This window comes from Montipora capricornis, chromosome 9 (assembly GCF_036669925.1).
Source record: "Montipora capricornis isolate CH-2021 chromosome 9, ASM3666992v2, whole genome shotgun sequence".
In the NCBI taxonomy this organism is placed as follows: Eukaryota; Metazoa; Cnidaria; class Anthozoa; order Scleractinia; family Acroporidae; genus Montipora; species Montipora capricornis.
Genome location: NC_090891.1, coordinates 44,873,842 through 44,896,341, shown reverse-complemented (window position 1 = coordinate 44,896,341; position 22,500 = coordinate 44,873,842). Strand labels below are relative to the sequence as shown.

Below are 22,500 nucleotides of genomic sequence, written 5' to 3'. Positions count from 1 at the left end.
TGTCTCGAGAATCGTCAGTAGGGTGTCAACACCCATTCCTCGAAAGCAGCGGCCATTCACAGGCGCTGAAAGGCAAGAGATATACATTGAATAGGGAGGGTTTCCCGGAGTCAACACTGGTAATGGAGGGGAACTCGCATATGAAAGGGATGGGGATGCTCGTCTTCTTGCTTAGGGGTGTACGTTTCTGATTTTGGTATCACTTAGGGTGTTCCCTTTAATGAAACCCAAAATCATTCAGATAGGGAAAATTTCATATTTATGGTCCCCATTTCCTTCACTTTCGTGTTTGTCAGCATTATGATTTGCTATACTTCAGGTTCACATGTTCACAACTTTTAGTTTGTTTTTTCGTCTCATAGATCAGGGCTCGAAATTAACGAAAAAATCCAGTCGCAATTTTGCGACAAGATACGAAAATTTAGTCGCAATTTCGCAAATTTTAGTCGCAAAATCGCCACGCTGCATTGTGTTGTCAGCGGTTTAGCAAAAAAATATGAGCCCGCAATACTTGTGTGTAAAGAAACCGCTGAGAGTGGCGAATAATCGAAGGAATGGAGCTGTGCACGTAACATCGCAGCTAAATTACTCTACAATTACGCTATCTGAGAAAACTCACAGCGAGAAACAAAACAATTTTGTCATTTATTCTTATTTATTTATTTATTTATTTATTTTAGCGAAAGTAGCAGCAAAAGTGGCAACTGCTAACCCTTTTGTTTCGAAAGAGCGAAGGTGACAACAAGTCGCAAATTTGCGACTTCTCCAGATGTTTTAGTCGCAAAGGGAAAAATTAAGTCGCAAATGCGACTGTATTGGTCGCAATTTCGATCCCTGTAGATGTTAGATGTTCAATTACAAACTCTGTTTTGAATGGCCACTCTCCCTCATTGTGTAAATAGTTCACCCTGAAGTCTAAATAGATACAATTCGTTTTTGAGTAAATGAAAGGAAACAAAAATGTAGTTTAAGGAGTGGAGGCAAATAAAACAAATCGTGCCATTGTCACTGCCTCCAAAACAGCAGATTAAAAGCCAGTTTGATAAAACAGCAAAGATCTATCCCTAAACCTGGGCTCATTCGACAAGAACTGCTAAAGATGATGAGTGTTTATGTTCAGGACTTGCACGGCGACGGCAACGAGAACGTCAAAAATTTGCATATTTAGTAGGCAAAAACAATAGCTTTGCACGCCCTGCACGTGTGTTTTTCACTTTTGTCCATTTCATTGCCGTCGTCAGCAAAACTACAACGTGAAATAGCCAAATTTTAGGTTTTATGGAAAACGTCATTACTTGAGGATAAATTTTCATTTTCTGCCCTAAATTGAGCGCCGTTCCTACCAGCGTCATTTTTTGAGGAACTACCACACCCCCGTCATATTAAAAAAGTTGAAATATTAACGAAGCGATTACAATAACGCGAATTTATATTTTGAGATGACGTTCTCGTTGCCGTCGCCGTTGTCGTTGCTTAAGCTCCCTTTTGTTTGTTGGCAGTTGTCGTACCCAGATTTCTCTCACCTTATTCCTTGCCGCCATTTTGAAAAAATGTGCATATTTGTCCATCCATCGATGGACAAATCTTGATCACGTGATCTGCTGTGTGCCAGGGTTCTCTTAAAGACAGTACACACGCACTACAAATTTTCCGCGATTTCAATTTCTCCGGCCAAGACAAACTTATTTTCACCATGGACATTACATCTCTATACACAGTCATTCCTAATAGCGAAGGTCTTCAAGCACTTAAACCCTTTTTCGATCAACACACTGTCAAAGAACCTAGCTCCGAAACGCTCCTCCGCCTTGCCGAACTAGTTTTAACGCTTAACTGTTTTTCATTCGCCGGCAACTATTACAAACAAATTAATGGTGTAGCGATGGGCACAAGAATGGGACCTAGCTATGCTAATCTTTTTGTAGGATATGTTCAACACCAATTTTTTAATCAGTACAACGGCCCCAAACCTGAACTCTACGGCCGCTACATCGACGACTGCATCGGCGCTATTTCATCCAGCAGAGAAGAACTCGATCAATTTATAACCTCCGTCAACTCTTTTCATCCGGCTCTTAAATATACCTGGGAAATTTCGGAAACTTCATTGGCTTTTCTAGATATCAAAGTTTCTATTAGAGGCAACGTGCTATGTACTAGTGTGCACTACAAACCTACTGATTCTCACAGTTATTTGTTGTATTCATCGTCACATCCGTCACATGTCAAGAACTCCATCCCTTATTCTCAATTTCTTAGACTTCGACGTCTATGTAGTGATGACTCTGATTTTTCCAGCAAATCAGAGGAGATGTGCCAGTTCTTCGAAAAACGTGGCTATCCTGTCTCTGTGGTCAAAGCGGGCCATCATCGCGCCCAACAATTTGATCGACAGTCATCACTACAAACGTCACAAAATGATAAGAATGACAGAATTCCATTCACCCTCACTTTCCATCCTCATAATCACGCAGTCAAAAGCATCATTCTTAGTAATTTTAAATTACTCCAAAATCATCCCGAGACTGGTAGAATCTTTTCGCAACCTCCACTTATTTCATTCAAACGCGACAAAAACGTAGGCAACTTTTTAGTTAGAAGCGCGCTCAAAACTAACGAGCAACCCGGCACTTTCAAATGCGCGCGCTCACGATGCAAAACTTGTCTTTTCATTGTCAACACTAGCAAGATATCGGGACCTAAGCGATCTGTTACGATCACCGATCGTTTCACATGTACCTCCGCAAATGTCATTTATTGCATAACCTGTACGTTATGTAATAAATTATACATTGGTGAGACAGGTAGACAACTAGGTGACCGATTCCGCGAACACCTTCGCGATGTTGAGAAGAATGACAAGGATGCATCCAAGCCAGTCGCTCGCCATTTTAATCTGCCTAACCACTCCAAAAAACACATGGCTATCTGCGGCCTTTCCCTACATCTAAGTACGACGGAAAGCCGCAAGAATCTGGAACAAAAATTCATCTTTCAAATCGGCACCCTTAATCCTCACGGTATTAACGAACGCTTTTCATTTAACTAATATATTCCTATTTTTCACGTTGCCATGTTACCACCAATAGCGTAGCTCCTACTCTACTATAAAAACTACACGTAACCCATAATCCCTCGATTCGCTCTGACGAAGGGCTAACGCTCGAAACGTCAGCTTTTAGAATCTCTGTACGGTGGCCAATTTACATTATGAACTCCGTTGATAAAACCAAATTTTTGTATACTACTTCTCCACCGACGCAGCACCACAGTTTCTTTCGAACTACCCCTCCATTCTCAAGACCCGCCGCCATATTGAAAGCCGAGAAGACCCTGGGAACGAGGTTGAAAGTTGAACTTCTACTAGGTGTTGTCCGTGCATATTCTTCCCAAAAGGATTATGAAGGTTTAGAATGGGAGAGCGTTAAAAGTAAGTATGAAGATATCAGAAAAGACTTCGTCACCTTGTATGAACAACAAGATAGGGCAACCGGAGATGTTAGCACCAGATCCTCGATCCATTTTGGTTTTACCGCAAACTCAAAAGATCGCAGGCGGAAAAATATCCGGATTCGAGATCGAAATCGTTTACACGACAAAACTTTCCGGATTCAAAGGTTTTCGGATTCAAAGTTCCCACTTTAGATTCCGGATTCAAAATCTCCGGAGACACGACCACCTGAAAGGTTTTATGTCGGATTCGTCCACTTTTGTGTAAACGGCAAAACTAATCCGGTACTAAAACGTTCCGGATTCATCACGAATCCGGAACAATTTCCTCTAGTGTAAACCTAGTCTAAGTGTTATAGATCTTGCTGAAGTACATTTACTGTGTAATAATTTTACTAAGGCATTCAAGCATGGGTTTGTAATTTAAAGTAAGAGGTAACAGCACTCTGATCAATTAAAATCGATACACTACGGTGGTGTTGCAAGCGACTCCTCTATTAACTGACAAAAAATTAAATGATGGAATTCAACATTTTGATGCAAGATGAATTACGGTGATATTTTTCCATCATGTAAGACAATAAGGCAAGAAAATCAGGAAGGAAAACACAGGAAAACATGAATTCGAAGAGAAAGCACTTACCGACCCAATGAATTGATTGAAGGAAAGAGTAACGAATAATCTAGCTTATTTCTCCGTCAAACAGTCTTCAAAAAGTGTGCCTAACAATCACGAAAATATGGTAAAAACCTGGGTTAACACAAGCACAAATATGTTCGAGCAGTATCCCCAAACCAAGCCCGAGCGTACGTACTTTTGGACGTACTATAGTATACTACGATCGGGTGATACCCGGTACTTTGGGACTCTTTTTGTCGGGTGATACCCAGTACCTTTCGCGAGAATCGGGTGATATCCAAGGCGTCCAGCGTCCAAAGGCATTCTAACTGCAGTCCGTCTTGTGATCCAGTCATTGTTGAACTCCATCAGAAAATAGGTGTCAAAGGCTGCCTCGTGACTGCTGTACTAGTTTTTCTCGTACTTCCTTTCTTGAGATGGCTTCGAAATTTACTGCTGAGGAAGCAGAGGATTATTTAGCTCGTATCCATTATGCTGGGCCCATGGAGCCAACAATCGATGCTTTGGTAGAACTGCATAGGTGCCATATTCTAGCAGTGCCATTTGAAAACTTAAGTGTGTATGGAAAGGAAATGATAACGCTGTCTAAAGATTGGCTGTTCGACAAGGTTGTTCGACGTCATCGCGGAGGATTTTGCCTTGAGCTCAGCACTTTGTTTTCTTATCTTCTTGATTATTTTGGCTTTAAATTCAAGAAACATGCTGCCTCAGTTTATAGCCGGAAGACAGGGGTCTTAGGCCCACCTTTTGATCATCAAGTCTTGATAGTGGATACTGAATTTGAATCGTGGTTGACAGATGTGGCTTTTGGCGACTCCTTTTGGCTTCCTCTTCGTTTCACTGGCTTCGCTGAAATTCAGGAACAAACAAGTGGAATTTATCGAATTCGCAGAGACGGAGACTACTATTTTTACGAAGAGAAAGTGAAGGTAATTGTTGATGATCTAGGCCGAGAGGACGTGGTCGCAGAGAAGTTCATTTGCCCTAGTGATCCTATGTGGGCGACACGCTACAAGTTTGATCTGATTCCCAGGAAGACGGAAGACTTCCAGGAAATGTTAGAGTATCACCAAACAGACACCAAGTCACCATTTACCCACAGTCGCATTTGCACTGTTGCAAAACCTTGGGGGCGGATTTCTCTTTCTGGAAATAAACTTGTAACTTCAAGATACCTCGGAGACAACAAAGTCAAGAAACAATCGATTGAAATTGTGGGAGGCGAGGGAAAGGTGGTGGAGGAACTCGAGCGGAAGTTTGGAATAAAAAGAGAATCTTGTCTCTATCCTGTTGGGTCCTTGTTTCATGGCACACAGTGGAATACATAGTGTTTGAATTTCCTTAGACAAGTTAATTAACTCTTAAGCCACATAGTAAATATTGTTAGAATTATTCAAATGTATGTTCCCAGGGGTGCAGCGTGAGATTTTAAAGATGTACGCACGCAAAGAGCTAGGGGGGTCTGGGGGCATGCTCCTGCAGAGAATTTTGAAGTCTAGGGTTTTGGAGAGAAAGGGAGGCCCTGCCTGAATCGTGTCATTTCTTTGACACCGCCACAGCCTGAACTTCTGGACTAGACAATCTAGCTTTCTCTCATCAAACTGGTTTTTCCAGTGTGAACACCGTTTAGTGATAAAACCGGTTTTAATGTCACTGTTCCTTGGTATCAACATAGCTTTTAACGCATAACGTAAGGCGCAGACGTATTGGCGTTTTTTGAGGGGAACACTGCCTTGCGACTGGTTAGCCTATGTGACTTCCGGATTGCGTGATATAGAACAACCTCACTTATCTCCCCAGCACTACGAGCTGATTGGTAAACAGCACGTGCTGGATCAGAAGAGTATTGGTTAGCGAGCAATGTACAAAGGCAAACGAGCCAACAAGCTTGGGGGAAGTCGCTGCGCAGACTTAACCGCACCTTGCAGAAGTGACCCAATTTTTAACGAAAGCAAGGTGATAAACCCAACCCATCTCCAAAGGGAGGGAGGGAGGGAGGGGGAAAAACTTTAACAAATGCCAACAGCTAGTTGGTTTACTATAGAAGACATACAAAAATTTTGGTTTTATCAACAGAGTTGATAATGTAAATTGGCCACCGTACAGAGATTCTAAAAGCTGACGTTTCGAGCGTTAGCCCTTCGTCAGAGCGAATCAAGGGATTATGGGTTACGTGTAGTTTTTATAGTAGAGTAGGAGCTACGCTATTGGTGGTAACATGGCAACGTGAAAAATAGGAATATATTAGTTAAATGAAAAGCGTTCGTTAATACCGTGAGGATTAAGGGTGCCGATTTGAAAGATGAATTTTTGTTCCAGATTCTTGCGGCTTTCCGTCGTACCTAGATGTAGGGAAAGGCCGCAGATAGCCATGTGTTTTTTGGAGTGGTTAGGCAGATTAAAATGACGAGCGACTGGCTTAGATGCATCCTTGTCATTTTTCTCAACATCGCGAAGGTGTTCGCGGAATCGGTCACCTAGTCGTCTACCTGTTTCACCAATGTATAATTTATTGCATAACGTACAGGTTATGCAATAAATGACATTTGCGGAGGTACAAACTGTCAAGTGAACCTTGGATAGCTAACTGAGGCTTTTATAGCTAGACTCTGTCTATTAAAGTAGCCAGTTGTACAGGTTCTACCATGAGCGTAGGTATTACACGTGCTCTTTAACAGTTATGAATGAGGCCTTAACAGATTTGGCCAATGTGGGTGTACGTTATAAACTGAGATCTAGGAACAAAGTCTCTATGTCCTCATTTTATTTACAATAAGACCACTGATTTTATGACCTTTAACGACCGACTACACAGAACACGAAGATAACTAACGCGACATGAATAGCCCCTTTTAGTATGGTCACGTTCCATTAACCGTATTTTAGTGATGGGGCAGTAAAATCTCATGTTAACACGCTGTAACATGAAAAATCAAGATGGCGGCACCTATAAGGCATCATTAGGCCTGGGTTGGACGCTGTCTCCTAGCAACATCGCATGATGCTCAAGAAAGATCTTACTCGATTCATGCAGAGTCTTTCTCGAGATCGTCAAAATTGAGAAAGCAAAGGAGAGACTCTGCTAGCAGGGTGTAGTTCATAATGCTAGTTCATAGCTTATGATGGAATCTTTATTTGTGATTTTTTACCCCACAAGCAAATTTTTAATTTGATCTATCACCCAAGAAATTTGCACAAATGAGCTCAAGTTCCCATTGCCTCCTGGGAGTGAGATTTTACTCTGTCTTATGCCAGACGATTTTACTCGTCAAAAGGGGACGTCCTAGGATGTCTGAGGAGTCAACAGGTTAAAGGGGCTAGGTCACGCTATTTTAGGTAATTTTGTTTAATTTCATTAATTATGAGCTCTAAACGTCAAATTTGCAGAACAAGAGTCTTTCATTTGCAAATTCACGGCCTCATAACAACTGAGAATGATTTTCCAGCTGTGTAAATGACATTTTGATATAGACTGATATAAATTTGAAAAAAGGTGGGCCGACGTTTTTCAAATTTACCCAAATTCAATCCATTTCAATCCTCTCCAGTTTTGTCCATCCATGTCCCTTCTTGGCTTCCCTGTGTTTTGTTAGAGTTCTTCTGTAGTTTTGAACAGTTATTTTGATATTTTAGTCATCACACATCGCCCAAGAGCAGAGTGGGCGTTTCACCGCCCATTCTTTTCTGCGCCCTGACCCCAACGGAGAGCTTGCTCGCACGCTATCTGGAGTTTAGCGTACTTTACAGCCAATGTCCCAGCTCCCTCAGCTCCTCCAGCGGACATGTTTTCACAATACACTGGTTATGAAAATACTCGCTTTGGCAGTTCATTTGTCCCACCTCCTCTGCCATATGTACCACCACTGACAGCACAGATGCCAGAACAGCATTTACAACATTCCCCAGCGATAACTGATGACCAAGCCCGAGATGCCATGCCACAGCTTGTCAGTGAGCACTGTTGCTATGGCAAGGCGCCAGCGCAGGAAATGGTGATCAAGGACATATTTCTATCCAGTGCTTATTATTATTCTCTGACAAGTTTCTGTGAATCAAGGAAGACTGAGTGGAAATTTGAACCTTACCAAGGTCAGCCAATCGACAGCCCGGTCAATGGTCCTGCTCCTCTGCTATGGGATCTTCCAGTCCAGCCGCCACAAATGTTCGCAGACCACGAAACTGAGATTGAAGTCCCCCACATTGCAAATATAAAGAGGCGATGTATCAGATGCAATGGTACTGGGCGTGTGCAACAAATGGATCAAAATGTGCAATGTACCGTTTGTTTTGGTGGAGGATCTAAAAGCCAAAGAGGACATTTGAGGGGACATGAAAGTGTCCATACTGGAGAGACGCCTTACGATGTGCGATGGCGATGTGTGATGGGCGATGACCATTTATTTGATCAGTGCTGAAATTGCCTAAAATTGTGTGACCTAGCCCCTTTAATTAGTCAAAAACTATGTTCCTTCCATTAAACTTATAGAGATGACTAATTTTAACATGTTCTTTGAACTTTTTAAGCTAATATTGCTTTGTAGCACAATGTTTCTATGAGGAAATTAATGCTTACGTGCAAAACCAAATTTGACTGTCTTGTCAAAGAGATGCTCTTTAGTTGAACTCTCATAAAGCAACCATAAAAATGAAAACTCACTGTATGTCTGAAGGTATTTGTACGAAAAAAAAGTTTCTGAGCTTTCATTGTTATACTAATTTAAACAAAAAGAAACTCATATCTTATTCTTACATGTTGCATAATTTGTCACTATAGAGTATTGAGAATGCGGTCATGAACACTGAAACCTCTGATTTTAACAGTATGGGAGACACTCATCATATTGAATACTAACTTGTGCCTTGTGAAATGGATTTTAAGTCTAACCACCCTAAAAAAGTCTGTGAAAGCAATTTCTTTCTTTGCTGTTGTTCAAGAACTACTGGTAATAGCAATAATTTAGACATACAGAGATGAGTACAGTCCATCATCTGAGCCTGAACCAGTTGCCAGTGGCACAGGATATTGAGTACACCTTGAAACAACGATTTTCATCTTCACAAATCTGAACTCGCCAAAGAATGTAGCCATGAAACCCAGGAGCAACAAAGCCATTAGCCACTCTGAGACATCACCGACAACATGGTCAACATAATTCTTGTCCTTTGGGTTCCATTTATGTGAAATATGGGAGTGGTGTGTGTGGTAGTGAAACCAGTCTTTGCTTGCATAGGATGTTGCTGTGACACAGGATATAAAAAGACTGTCATCAAAATGGCCATGATGAATCGTAAGGTCAAAAGTGTGGAGGTGATGAGGCCACACGACTTCATCTTGTAAGAAATAAACGACTGTAACCAGCAGTAGAAAATACCACAGAGAAACACCATTCCTGCACCAACAATATGGACACCAACCACTGCATCTTCCTGCAAAAACATTTCGTTCAATGGCCACATACAGTAAACATGAACAAGTTACATTGATTTGATTGGGTCCTATGGCCTATAAACTGGAAGTAAGTCAGAGTACAATGTAGTATGAATACCACAAATGGAAATTTCTAGACATACATCTATACCACCAGACCCCAGTTGATCAAAGGCTGTATAATGCTATCCAGTGGCTTGGTCACTAACCAGGATGTAAAATATACTTCAAGTTAAATGCTGTCCATGGTTTTCATTCATGTATACCCTTACTTAGATCTACTATCTATAGATCTGAATTTTCTACAGTAATTAATACGCTCTCCGATTCTCAAAACTTTTAACCCACAGACTCCCAGGGCAGGTTTAGGCCGGTTTGGCTGTCAAAGGGTGTCAGTGAGTGATTAACCCTTTCACTCCCAAGAGTGTCACTTATAGATTTTACTCTGTCTAACGCCAGACGATTTTACTCATCAATGGGGAACCCTACGGGGGTGAAAGGGTTAACCCATTCACTCCTGGGGGTTTCCGGTTTGGGTGTCAAAGGGTTTAAGTTAGAACAAAAAGGAACAAACAAGGATGGAAAATTTTGGACTTGAAAATCCCATGGAAAAAAAACCATCAGTTTTTAAAGTTTTACAGGCTATAAAAATACAAGGATTTGAACAAAAAATCATTGGAATGTGACTGGAGGGCACCACTGCTGTTTCATGTTTAATTGTGAACAAAAGTAATTTTATTAAGCCTAAAATCAGCAAGGTTTTCAGCAGGTGTTTTTTATTTTTGAGAATGTCAACACTGAAACAGGCTAATAATATTACAGTGTTTCAGAAAAGGGGGGGGGGGGGGGTGGGAAGTCTCGTGGTTTTGTGGCAGCTGTGGAAATTTGACCCACTGGAATTCCTTGATGACACCCTGCCTTACAAACTTATCTGAAATCCTGAATATTGGTGACAAATTGCTGATAAAAAATATAATAATATTTGACCAGGTTTTTGACACTGTGACAGACATGCTTTATACAGGTTTTGCAAGTTGAATTTATACTGTAAAAGTACATATTACCATGAAATTTTATATGAAAAATGGTAAAATGATAGAGGGAATAACATTATTGTTTATTGGTATTATTACAGTGGTTCTCCTCTGTGCAGTTTCTGCACAGGTGCCCCAAGCTCAGTAAGAGGGAAAGCCTACGAAGGATTGTATGGGAATCCCGATGAATGACCTGAGAAGAAAAAATTCTCAATTAAAAAGCCTAACCTTTTTGCTATTGTGGGTTGCTTCCTTCCTGTGTGGTTTTTTCTATATTCAACATGAATTGAGCAATTATCAGTTCCTCAATTGTCAACGGTCATAATAAAACACTGAATTCTCAGTTCTCAGGAGCCCATCAAATTGAGTCAAATATTCCTGGATGAAATGTTCCCACAGTTGCAATTCCACCGTAGAATTCAAGGGCAAAGGTTTTTCTTTCATTTCAATCCACTAGCTGCGCAATCGAAGCCTTGCCAGCAATGTCAGGCGGCTGTTAGTGTTTAAGTGTCTCAAACGAAACGATAACACAATGGAAAACATCCTCGCACACTTTGAACACAACATCAGGCCACCGTTGAGTTCAGTTTGGCAACGAGTCTTTGTTTGTGGCTTAACAACAAGTCTTTGTTTGTCGTCCCTGACAACGTTACCAAACTGAACTCAACGGTATTTTATTATGACCGTTGACAACCGGCTCAGTTTGTGTCAAATCTGGAAAAAAAACCAAAGGAAGCGACCCACAATAGCAATAAGGTTAGGCTTTTTAATTGAGAATTTTTTCATGAAATCACCTTCTCAGGTCGTTTATTGGGATTCCCATGCACGTCCATTATATTTTTGTTGGTTTTCCCTCAGCTTGGGGCACCTGTGGTTTCTGTAACAGGTTGATGTTTTAAAGAATGGGGGAGTTAACCCCACGCCAAACTCTCAACCTGGAGGCTGGTATTGTCCTTCATCTGGCCTCTCCCCTGAAACCCATCCACTATGGTTGAACCTACCAGGGAGACGAGTCTCAACCAGTGTAGCTTTCAATGTCAAAATGGCACACAATCCCCTCCACCACAAAAAGGACAACACAGGGAGAAGCAATGTTGAACTCTATAGGAAGACGCAAGTGTAACAGCATGTGAATAAGAAAAAAGTAATTTACCCGATTGCAATTGCTACGATTAGTGATTGGTTTAAAAGTCTTGTTTCAGTTTATCAACCAACAGGAAGGAAAACTAAAACCAATCACAAATTGCACTCACAATTTTCCCTGCACTTTGAGCAAGTTCCATGAAATTGCTACGAATTTGGATTGGTTCATTGTGCTGTTTGCACCTGTGCTGCGATAGGTTGAAGTAATTGCTTAGTTGGTGTTTGTTTTACGACGCTCAATATTGAAAACCACTCTAATACTAGAGAGTAAGAAGAGGCAATTTAGATGGCTCAGCCACATAATCAGGATGAACCAAGCTTGCATCCCCAAAGCTGCTCTCCACGGGAAACCACCCAGGAAATGGAATTGAGGAAGATCGAAAACCATGTGGTGTAGGACAATACTAGCTGAAGCTAAGGAGATAGAACACAGTTGGAACAGGTTCTAAACAAGTGGTGGTCTACGGTTGTAGCCTTATGTCCCACTGCGAATGAAGAGGATTATAGTCAAACCTGTGTATAACGGTCACCCTTGGGAAATAACTAAGCGACCCTTGTATAGAGCGTCACTGCTATATACAGGTTCTAACTCTTCCTGGGTTGGTTGCTCGAAGCCTGGTTAGTGCTAACCGTCATTAAATACTATGATGGAAACCTATAGGTTTTGATACCTCTTAACCACCTGTTAGCGCTAGCCTGGCTGCACCGTCCCTGTCGTAGTTGTATTGAGTGAGCAATGAATAATTTTGTCTTGATTACCTAATCGTTACCCAATTTGGTGACCATTATATGCAGGTACATAATAATGCAATTGTGGGTTCGGGTGACTGCGTCCGTTATAAACAGGTGACTGCTGTATACATGTCAACTTTACAGTAATTTTGGGAAGTTGTTTGGTGACTGTAAGGGTGACTGCTACAAACAGGGCCATTAAACACAGGTTGACTGTAGATATAGTTAGTATTATTATCATTGTTATTTTGATGATGATGATGATGATGATGATGATGATGATGATGATTGATGTAATGTATCAAACACCAGAAGGAGTATTTCATCGGATATCCAGACACTGAGAAGCTAGTTGAGTTTTTAAACCAATTTTGAGGTGGTTGGATATCTGATGAAACACTCTTTCGAGTGTTTGATATTGCGTCTCAAAGGAATCAGTATTTTAACCCTTTCACTCCCAAGAGTGTCTCTTATAGATTTTACTCTGTCTAACGCCAGACGATTTTACTCGTCAATGGGCAACCCCACGGGGGTGAAAGGGTTAAGAGATATTTGGGATCAAAGTTGGCGAAATTTTATGCTAATTAAGACCACATATCCAAACTTTTTTCACGGTAGTGATTTCTTTTGTTTTTGGCTTATGAATTAATAACGAGTTTAAGAAGTTGTTGTCATTGTCACTGTGGCTTAGTAGTCATGCTTCTTCTCTAACTAACTCTGTTACCATTTAATTAAATAAAGATAAGCTTAATTATATGGGTGCGTTCCTTTTAGCAAATCCGGATTCGGATTACAAAATCGAGATTTTAGGGATTCAGTGTACAAAATGAAACACGAAATCCGAAATACGATTTTTCCTGCCGATTCCCGCCTTGTCCCCAGACCCCCTGCCTCATCTCTAGTCTTCCGCGGATATTGAAAACAAAATGGCGGGCATTCGAAGGCTGGCAATTTTCAATGCTTGACTTGAGTTAGTCGACGACGATGGATACCAGCTCACAGAATCTATCGACGACGGCATTTTTCTGTTAATGAATGACGAGCTAATTCAACTAATTAAAACCAATTTCATTTCTATCCCACGGAAATATTAGTTTGAAAACAAACTCAAACAACAGCACAACACGTACCTGTGGAGTTCGATCCGTCGGACGCAATTGATGAATTCCCAATGAGCATTGCGCGTGAGCGCGATGAAATGGATAAAGGAACGGAGAATCCGAATGCGGATTGAAATTGAATCCAAAAAATGCACTATTGGGGGTGGATTCCTTGGATTCGAATCGCATTTCAGATTCGGATAAATGGAACGGTGAAACAAAATCGGATTATGTGATTTGCTAAAAGGAACGCACCTATGTGTCAATGAAATTCTGGTTTAAGTTTTATTCCTTTTATAATGGTGTTTGTCATGATAATCTTTTAAAACAGACAAAGGTTAAAAAAGTAAAAATCCCATTACATACTCACCTGAAAATTGGCCACAATGCAAGCTCCAAAGTTAGAAAGAACGCCAAATACCATGGCTGCTTTGTTGACCTTTAGCAAGAGCTGCCGGTCCCTCTCATTCCAGTCCACATCGTGTGTAAGCTGAAGGTATCTTATAAAAATCACCAACAGACCAAGAGCGGCGCACAAGTTGAACAGAAGGCCGAAGACGTTGCTTTCTGGCGAATGATCTGCTGTGTCACTGATGGTGGGAAACCATGATGTGTCGTGGCGAAGCAAGGAGATAAGGTAAGTAACGACAAACGTTGAAAGAGAAAGGAACATCAAAACGAACGGTAGCCAGCTAAGGCTACGGTAGCCCACAAGGGACATGACACTAAAGATATCGCTACAAATTTTAAAAAGTAGCAACAAATGAAAAAAGAAATGCAATACGAATTAAAATAGTTGTTGAAAATTAACAAAACTTGCTGCAAATTATTAAAAGTTGCTGCAAATAAATAAAAAGTAGAGTTGCTGCAAATTATTAAAAGTTGCTGCAAATAATTAAAAGTTGCTTCAAATAAATAAAACCTAGTTGCTGCAAATAAATAAAAACTATAGTTGCTGCAAATTATTAAAAGTTGCTGCAAATAAATAAAAACTATAGCTGCTGCAAATTATCAAAAGTTGCTGCAAACAAAAAGTAAAAACGTCTGCGCGCGCATGACTTGGGAAGGACTGGCACTATGATAAATCACACAAATGCCAAACATGGCGGCTCTGAGGTGAAAAGCATGCGAGAGATCTGTCTTCGAGCTTTCAAACATGTTTTGTAGCACCTGTAGCGTAGAAGTTCTATCTAGCGAAGCCAAGTTTTGCTACTCTTGTGGCCGAGAGTTGGACGTCCAGGCATCAGCTGATGAGTTAATAACCGAAATGTTTCACCGCGGTTACCAGTACGATGTTATAGTTGCTCTACTGGAAAAAAAGGGCCACAAGATGCACCTGAGAACACCGAAAAGAAGACTAAGTGACCTTGGACTTAGGAGAAAAGGGCATGATGTCAACGAATCTGAAATTGAGTTACTTATCAGAAGAGAAGTCGAGGGTGCAGTATGCTACGCCGAATGTGACAAAATATCAAGTCCGCTAAAAATAAAACAAGTCACACCATTTATAATCAAGTTGCCAACAATTAGCATCAATTTGTTTGTTGACCAAATCAAATTCCTCGCAATTTATGTCACTTCTCTTGTTGTGCAATTCATGTATTCAAGGCCCGCGCATCGAATGTGAAGCTCGATAATTTCAATTCAAGATGGTTGTTTTATAAATCAAGAAGGAGAGAATAGCTTTTGATCAATTCTATTTTCGAGGGGAACTGCACCAGTAATGGCGGGCAACCCGTTTATCGTCCCAATTGCGAGTTTAAGAAATTACAACTGCTACGGCAACGACAACACCAATAAACAGTAATATCACCTGTTTTAATAAATGAGGCGGGCCAGTCCGGCTGGGCCCCCTTTGTCAAGATCTCGGCTCATACCTGTTTTCATTTAGTAAAACTTCGGTTCGTTTATATCACAAGGCGGGCTGGCCCACTTGCGGAGATCCCGGTCTGAGCTACGGAGATCTCGGCAAGCCAGGCTGAAAAATTCTCATATAAACGGTCCAGCCCGGTTAGCTGGGATGAAAAATTCTCATGACGTGTGGGTTGCCTTGAAAACGTAGTCGGATTTGCATAATCACACAATTATTTTTGCATCTTTTGTTTTAAAATGCCATTCCGTACTTGCTAGCGCTAAAATGAACCTTTCGTTTCGAACGTCAAAGCGAGAAAATTCACCAGGTACCCCATGCGTGACTTTGACGGTTACAAGACACGTAAACAAATTCCTAAAATTCATCCCGGTAAGTGGCTGAAATCGTCCATATAAACACTTCATCCCTTTTACCGGGCCAGCCCGTCTAACAGGGCTGGCTCACCTCTTATTAATTAAGCAGGCCCTAAAAGAGGAAGAAAATTATCATGCTGCACGTGCGGCACGCATTTTTTGTAAGGCATTCCTCTCTCGTACTCATCAAAACAACAACGTGAAATGACCAATTTTTGGGTTTTGACAACAACATGCACAACAAACAGTGAATCTTTTGTTCTTTCTCTTTTTTTCAAATCCGTTCGTACGATTCTGGTTATCGAATACTTCGCCTATCTTATACAACATAAACAAGATTGAAACGCCTTGAAACACTTAGCACTTAGGATAGCTCAAGCTAATAGTTTGAAGTAACGTCTTCGTCGCCGTAGCCTTCTTGGTTTCTTAAACTCCCTAATGTCTCCTGCTGTCAGTTTTTGCAGCCATAATTTTCTGGTGGATTATATTGGTTACTCAAACTGCTTGTTGTAGATGTGCTTCATTTTGCTGATCATTCGCAATTGGGTCTCTGAGCGAGTTACTCTTTACAACTTCGGGAACTGGGTGAAGTTATAGCGACATGCGAGGAACGAGTATTCCTGTGCTTGGGCTGAGTGAAAGATTCGCCTGTAGACCAAGATCCTCGATACTTTCAGCGGCCACTGTCTCGCTCAGATTTACTCGCGTTTAATCATTTTGCCACAGGTGTTCAGTCCCCCTCGAAAATAGAATTGATCAAAAGCTATTCTCTCCCTTCTTGATTTATAAAACAAGCATGAATTGAAATTATCGAGCTTCACATTCGATGCGCGGGCCTTGAATACATGAATTGCACAACAAGAAGTGACATAAATTGCGAGGAATTTGATTTGGTCAACAAACAAATTGATGCTAATTGTTGGCAACTTGATTATAAATGGTGTGACTTGTTTTATTTTTAGCGGACTTGATATTTTGTCACATTCGGCGTAGCATACTGCACCCTCGACTTCTCTTCTGATAAGTAACTCAATTTCAGATTCGTTGACATCATGCCCTTTTCTCCTAAGTCCAAGGTCACTTAGTCTTCTTTTCGGTGTTCTCAGGTGCATCTTGTGGCCCTTTTTTTCCAGTAGAGCAACTATAACATCGTACTGGTAACCGCGGTGAAACATTTCGGTTATTAACTCATCAGCTGATGCCTGGACGTCCAACTCTCGGCCACAAGAGTAGCAAAACTTGGCTTCGCTAGATAGAACTTCTACGCTACAGGTGCTACAAAACATGTTTGAAAGCTCGAAGACAGATCTCTCGCATGCTTTTCACCTCAGAGCCGCCATGTTTGGCATTTGTGTGATTTATCATAGTGCCAGTCCTTCCCAAGTCATGCGCGCGCAGACGTTTTTACTTTTTGTTTGCAGCAACTTTTGATAATTTGCAGCAGCTATAGTTTTTATTTATTTGCAGCAACTTTTAATAATTTGCAGCAACTCTACTTTTTATTTATTTGCAGCAACTTTTAATAATTTGCAGCAACTCTACTTTTTATGTATTTGCAGCAACTTTTAATAATTTGCAGCAACTCTACTTTTTATGTATTTGCAGCAACTATCGTTTTTATTTATTTGCAGCAAGTTTTGTTAATTTTCAACAACTATTTTAATTCGTATTGCATTTCTTTTTTCATTTGTTGCCACTTTTTAAAATTTGTAGCGATATCTTTAGTTTGCAACACGTCCCTTGTGGGCCACCGTATAAGGCCGCATCGACACATGTCTCTAAGGTGAAACTCCACGGCAAATAGGTTGCTCGACTCAACTGGATCTTGGGATATTACAGAAATGATGTCTTTTCTGATGCAAAAATCACAAGATCAAAAGGAGCAAATGTCAACGGTCATAAGGGCTTGAAAGGAACGTGTGTTTGTTCCAAAAAACACTTTGTCAGGGAGGGGACATTCAAAGTTACTAACCATTTTAGGCGGTCAGCGTCAATTCTGACTCGCCAATAAGACGTTTGCATTATAGGATTCGAAGACGACTTCAAGCGAGAGGAAAGAATTTTTTTTTTTGCAGAAGACGGGTTAAAAGTCTTAAACTAAACCTACATGTAATAAACCCAACTTCTACTCGGAGAGGAAATATGTGTCAGCTGCTTACTCGTCAGAGCGAGGCTGAGAGATTTTAGCGCGAAGTTTGGGAACCAAAACACGAAAGTCAAAGCTGATTTGAGTAGATTGGTATGGAAAAGGCACAGAATTATGGAATTGTCAAAGAAAAGAAGGCGGAAAATTATGATGTTGAACAAGTACCCTTACATCAGTTACCTACACTGAAATCCGGAACAGATAAGAAACCAGTATTTTTCCCTTTTCCGTTCCCGCCTTATGACATCCAGGAGGATTTCATGAATACGATGTTTGAAGTGCTTGACAGTGGACAAGTCGGAATCTTCGAAAGTCCTACAGGGACGGTGGGTGTTATCATGGAGAGGATTTTGCGGAGAGAAGAAAATCAAGTTTTGAAAAGTATTACTTGTTTGAGCGGAAGCCAATGATACTTGGCCCCAGGCACCCCTCCATTATGTTATCTCCTCCCCACAGAATGTCAGAGAACTCTCTTTATTTATGTTTAGTATAAATACACAGGTGATTATACAAAATCGCGCGCTCTCATTGGCTCGCTATCTCGGATTATCAGCCGATAATCACCTCGACAGACAAAATGGCTGCCAGTAGTCGTTTTGCCACTGTAAATGAAGATGATTTTCGCATTGAAATGGTTTTCTTCTCTTTTTTGAAATAATCACCTGTGTATTTATACCAAAACAATTATTCACCTCAGGCTCAGTGATTATCGGTGAATATTCACCAATAATCACTTCGCCTTTGGCGAATAATTGTTAAATATTAAGCGATTGACCCCTGGGACGTAGACTTAATAGATTTTACTTTGTCTGACTTCATACGATTTTACTTGTCAACTGGGGGTGCCCTGAGGGGCCTAAGGAGTGAATGAGTTAACCCCTGTGGGGAAGGGATACTTCCTATTAATGGACTAATGGTGAAGTGCCGCTGGATGGGGTTGCATTTTCACGACTGGACTGACTACAATGGGGTTGCATTTTCAACGGAGTTCCCGACAGAGTTACTAGAATGGGGTCGCAAATTGTCAGGATTTTGGGGGTAACAAAATTTTGGCTAGTGGGATTTAAAAATGGGAAGATTCGTGGTAAAAAAAAGTTGTTACAGAAAGAACTGTGGCGCTGTTGATTTAACATTTACTAGTCGCATTACATTCTGTTTTGAAAGTACAATTAATTAAAAGGCTATTTGCAAGGTTTATGTATAAACAGAAAGTGACTAGGTAGGGGTCGCTGAAATTACATTTACCCAAAAGTGACTAAGATGGGGTCTGTCATTGGCCAAAAAACAGACTATAAATTAAAGGGGTAGGGGTTCTGAGAGGCCAGCGGCATGTACTCTGCGGAAATTGACCCAAGTAGCGGAAATTGACCCAAGTAACCCCCCCCCCCCCCCACCACCTCCAGGTTAACCATTTGACTCCTCTGACTGAGATTTCATAGATTTTACTCTGTCTAACACCAGACGATGTTAGTCGTCAATGGGAGGCACTTCAGCAGTCAATGGGTGAATAAAACGGCTGATAACTTAAGGACGGTGCCTACTATTGTTACAGCGCATACGTTCTGCGCATCTCAAGATACTTGGGTTTCCTATCGGTGATGCTTAAAACCAATACAGTGATATTTTTGCGCGGTTTAAACTATCCAGAGAAAGTAGATCTTAGTAAGTACTCTTGGTATCCAAAAAGAAAATTGGGGGTAACTATGCATTTTTGAGAGATAATTAAGCTTCAGTTTGAGAAAGAATGCCATACATTGCTTTGTATTTTAAAGCTTTTTGCAAATATTATTCATCAATTATCTTTGAAAAATGCGTGGTTAACCCCAATTTTCTTTTTGGATTTCAATAACACTAGTTAAGGTCTACATTTCCTGCATAATGGTAAACCGGGGCAAAAATACCTTTGAATAATTAGTAGGCACAGTCCTTAAGAAAGTTTGACGTTATCTATGTAATATGTTAATGGTAGGTTGTTGGACTTTTCAGGGAAAGTCGTTAAGCTTAATTTGTGGTGCGTTGACTTGGTTGAAATGTTTTGAGGAGAGGAGACAAGAAGAGTTAGAAAAAGCATTGTCAAGCTCCAAACAACAAAGTGATCCAAGGTAATGATGGAGAATCCATCTACTTAATTTGCATGCATGTTGTGGTCTTCAGTATATGTTGTCATTTTCTTGTGAGTATGGCCTTTGACTTTAAATCTAAGAAGGACAGAAGGATTGTTGTCGTTGATCCTGTGTGAAGTGCAGTGACCTGAACTGTTCAGAAATCAGTCACTCAATATGTTGTCAAAAATGTCAGTAACAACAATCCTATAATAATATATGTGACTACTCCCAGATAGCGTCTACGTAGATGGTAAAGTTGCTATTCATTTATTAAAGTGCTACTATAACCAAAAAAATCACTTTTCTTTTTCCTTTAGATTTTGAAAGTGTGTGTAATGCTTAACACCTGACTGGTAGAATTTTTATAGCCAAAGGCTATTTAGTTTGAGTGTAAGTTTTGAATTCACAGTCTGCCATAAACTCGCATTCAAAACTGACCAATTGGACTTCAGAAGGTTGTATCCAGGGAAAATTAAGTGATGTCATCTACTCACAAGCGTAAAGTTTCAGTGTGTAAATACAGCTTCTTGTTATGCAAAACAAGAGTTTAATAAGAGTCTGAAAGCCCAAACTCCCGTGCTGCATATGCATTGCATTCTCAAACTAGTTAGTCTTTGAGGTCATTTTCTCCTTGATTCAGCTCTCTCAAGATTTTAAAGTGAGTAATGGTGGACCATTAAATAGGAAAATTCTAGTTATTAAAATAAACCGGTGTCTTTTTTAAATCAAGTCGTAAAACTTGGGTCATTTTAGTGTTTAGTTAACAGAGTTTTGAAATCCATAAAAGAGAAGAATTATAATGATTGTTTGGTCTGTAGCACTTTAAGTTTGTGATCTATGATTTTCCATTTCATTTTTTTTCCAAGAGGTAAACTGTAAGAAGGTGACTTAATATATGATATGATGCTGGCTTCAAACTGTTCATGAGTGTGCGTTCAGGTAGTCAGGTTTTTTTTTCTGTTTGTTTCATCAGGAGCATTATTTTGGATGACACGAGAAATGATTCTTGTGAGTTGATACAAAATTGCATCAAACTTGATGCACTTTAATTATCTTTTAAGTGATAGGTGCCTCTGTCTGTCCAACATTGCTTATGTTCTTTAATTTCATATTTGATAATGTTGCAGAAAGTGTTTATGATAAGAGCAGCAGTGTTGTATCACATTTGTAAACTCCATCAAAGCTAAGAATTAGTAGACTCACTGACGTTGCCTTGAATATTCAATGCACATTAACATATCCAAGCATTATATTTATAGTACAGAGCTTCTATTTAGGAAAATAATGGAACAAAGAATGGAGAATGCTGTACCAGATTTTCAACCATTATAAACATCTCTACTGTTTCCCTTCTGTCAGGAATTATGGTAGTAGTGATTTGATACCTAGGGAATTTAAATTTAATTAAGGGCCCAAACATTTCTGCTTTGTTTTCTGAATCATTAAATCTAGCATCTACACCAGACTGGGTGATTGAATTTGCTGAGAAACAAGCTAAGCAAGAAACAGAGGACAGAATAAAGGTAATCACTGATTATTTACAGTCATGTGAAACATGTATTTGCTGGAAAAACATGTCAAACAGTTTTACTGCTATTGACAGTGTCCAGACAAATTTAATTTTTAGCATATTTATTATTTTTTTTGCAGGAAGAAAAGGAGAGGCTTGAAAAGCAAAGAGCTCAAATAAACAAACTTAAGAATGAAACCAGGCCAGCTTTTACCACAAAAGGGAAACGAAAGGTAAGCCATTAGCGGTGATCATGAATGGTTGTTTATAACTTGGACAGCATCTTGGACAGGATCTTTGAAGATCCTCCAGGATCTTGGACAAGGATCCTCAAAGATCCTCAAGGATCTTGGACAGGATCTTCGAAGATCTTCAAGGATCCTTGAAGATCTTGGCAAGGATCCTTGAAGATCTTGGCAAGAAAGGCTAAGATCTTTAAGGATCTTCAAGGATCCTAGGTAGGATCCTTGAGGATCCTACAAAAGATCCTTAAAAGGATCCTCGAAAAGATCTTTGAGGAGTCTTTAAGGATCTTCAAAGATCCTTCAAAGATTTTCACCAGGGTATGGCTTCTGATATGCAAACAATAAATGATATTTATCATACAGTTCACATGATGGTACTTGTAAGCCTTATTGCAACCCAAACTTTTCTATAAGAAACACGCAGTTCATATTTTGAATTAACAAGATGTCTTTCAACTTTCAAATGGTGGTTTTACAGAGACAACAAAAATGTAGTACTAAATGATTTAAACTTTTGGTTTTTATTCCTTTTTGTCACCGTCAGTAACGACACAAATTACTAAATTATTAGCTTTAATTTCTCAGCATAGTGACGGCAAGCTCAGTTGCTTTAACACTGATGAAGAGACAGAACACAAAATAGCTGATGAGATTGATGAGGTATTGGGCAAAACACCTGAAATAGATACTGATGCTGATATTGTATTAACTGAGTATCTAAGCGATGGAGAAGATGCTAGG

The 22,500-nt window shown here is 40.1% G+C and overlaps 3 protein-coding genes, 1 long non-coding RNA gene and 1 pseudogene across 4 annotated transcripts in view; 3 read left to right on the top strand and 2 right to left on the bottom strand.

Annotated features, from left to right (window-relative positions):
• The first annotated feature begins 4,093 nt into the window (after window positions 1-4,093).
• LOC138017054 (arylamine N-acetyltransferase, pineal gland isozyme NAT-3-like) lies at window positions 4,094-6,836 on the top strand. The gene has a single exon (XM_068864262.1). It carries the CDS (start codon window positions 4,507-4,509, stop codon window positions 5,416-5,418), a length of 912 nt encoding a protein of 303 aa, XP_068720363.1. The 5' UTR covers window positions 4,094-4,506; the 3' UTR covers window positions 5,419-6,836.
• A 1-nt stretch (window position 6,837) lies between these two features.
• On the bottom strand, window positions 6,838-14,248 carry LOC138017644 (DNA damage-regulated autophagy modulator protein 2-like; annotated as a pseudogene).
• Window positions 7,873-8,505, top strand: LOC138017645 (protein SSUH2 homolog). The gene has a single exon (XM_068864672.1). The coding sequence runs from the start codon at window positions 7,873-7,875 to the stop codon at window positions 8,503-8,505; it is 633 nt and encodes a 210-aa protein (XP_068720773.1).
• Window positions 14,249-17,948: 3,700 nt separating the features above from the next.
• LOC138017052 (ATP-dependent DNA helicase DDX11-like) overlaps window positions 17,949-22,500 on the top strand; it is a 28,556-nt gene continuing 24,004 nt past the window's right edge. The window contains exons 1-6 of the mRNA XM_068864261.1: window positions 17,949-18,225; window positions 19,886-20,001; window positions 20,978-21,012; window positions 21,457-21,527; window positions 21,655-21,747; window positions 22,345-22,499. Of these exons, the coding sequence (XP_068720362.1) occupies window positions 17,995-18,225; window positions 19,886-20,001; window positions 20,978-21,012; window positions 21,457-21,527; window positions 21,655-21,747; window positions 22,345-22,499 (701 nt within the window). The 5' untranslated portion in view covers window positions 17,949-17,994. The remainder of the gene's footprint in view (window positions 18,226-19,885; window positions 20,002-20,977; window positions 21,013-21,456; window positions 21,528-21,654; window positions 21,748-22,344; window position 22,500) is intronic.
• Window positions 22,262-22,500, bottom strand: part of LOC138017055 (uncharacterized) — a 12,609-nt gene continuing 12,370 nt past the window's right edge. Inside the window, exon 3 of the long non-coding RNA XR_011125920.1 lies at window positions 22,262-22,500. This exon is cut by the window's right edge and continues 535 nt beyond it. This is a non-coding gene — a long non-coding RNA (uncharacterized lncRNA).

Excerpts from the sequence above, each read along its gene's own strand:
- LOC138017054 (XM_068864262.1), top strand. The coding sequence starts at position 4,507 with ATGGCTTCGAAATTTACTGCTGAGGAAGCAGAGGATTATTTAGCTCGT.
- LOC138017645 (XM_068864672.1), top strand. The coding sequence starts at position 7,873 with ATGTTTTCACAATACACTGGTTATGAAAATACTCGCTTTGGCAGTTCA.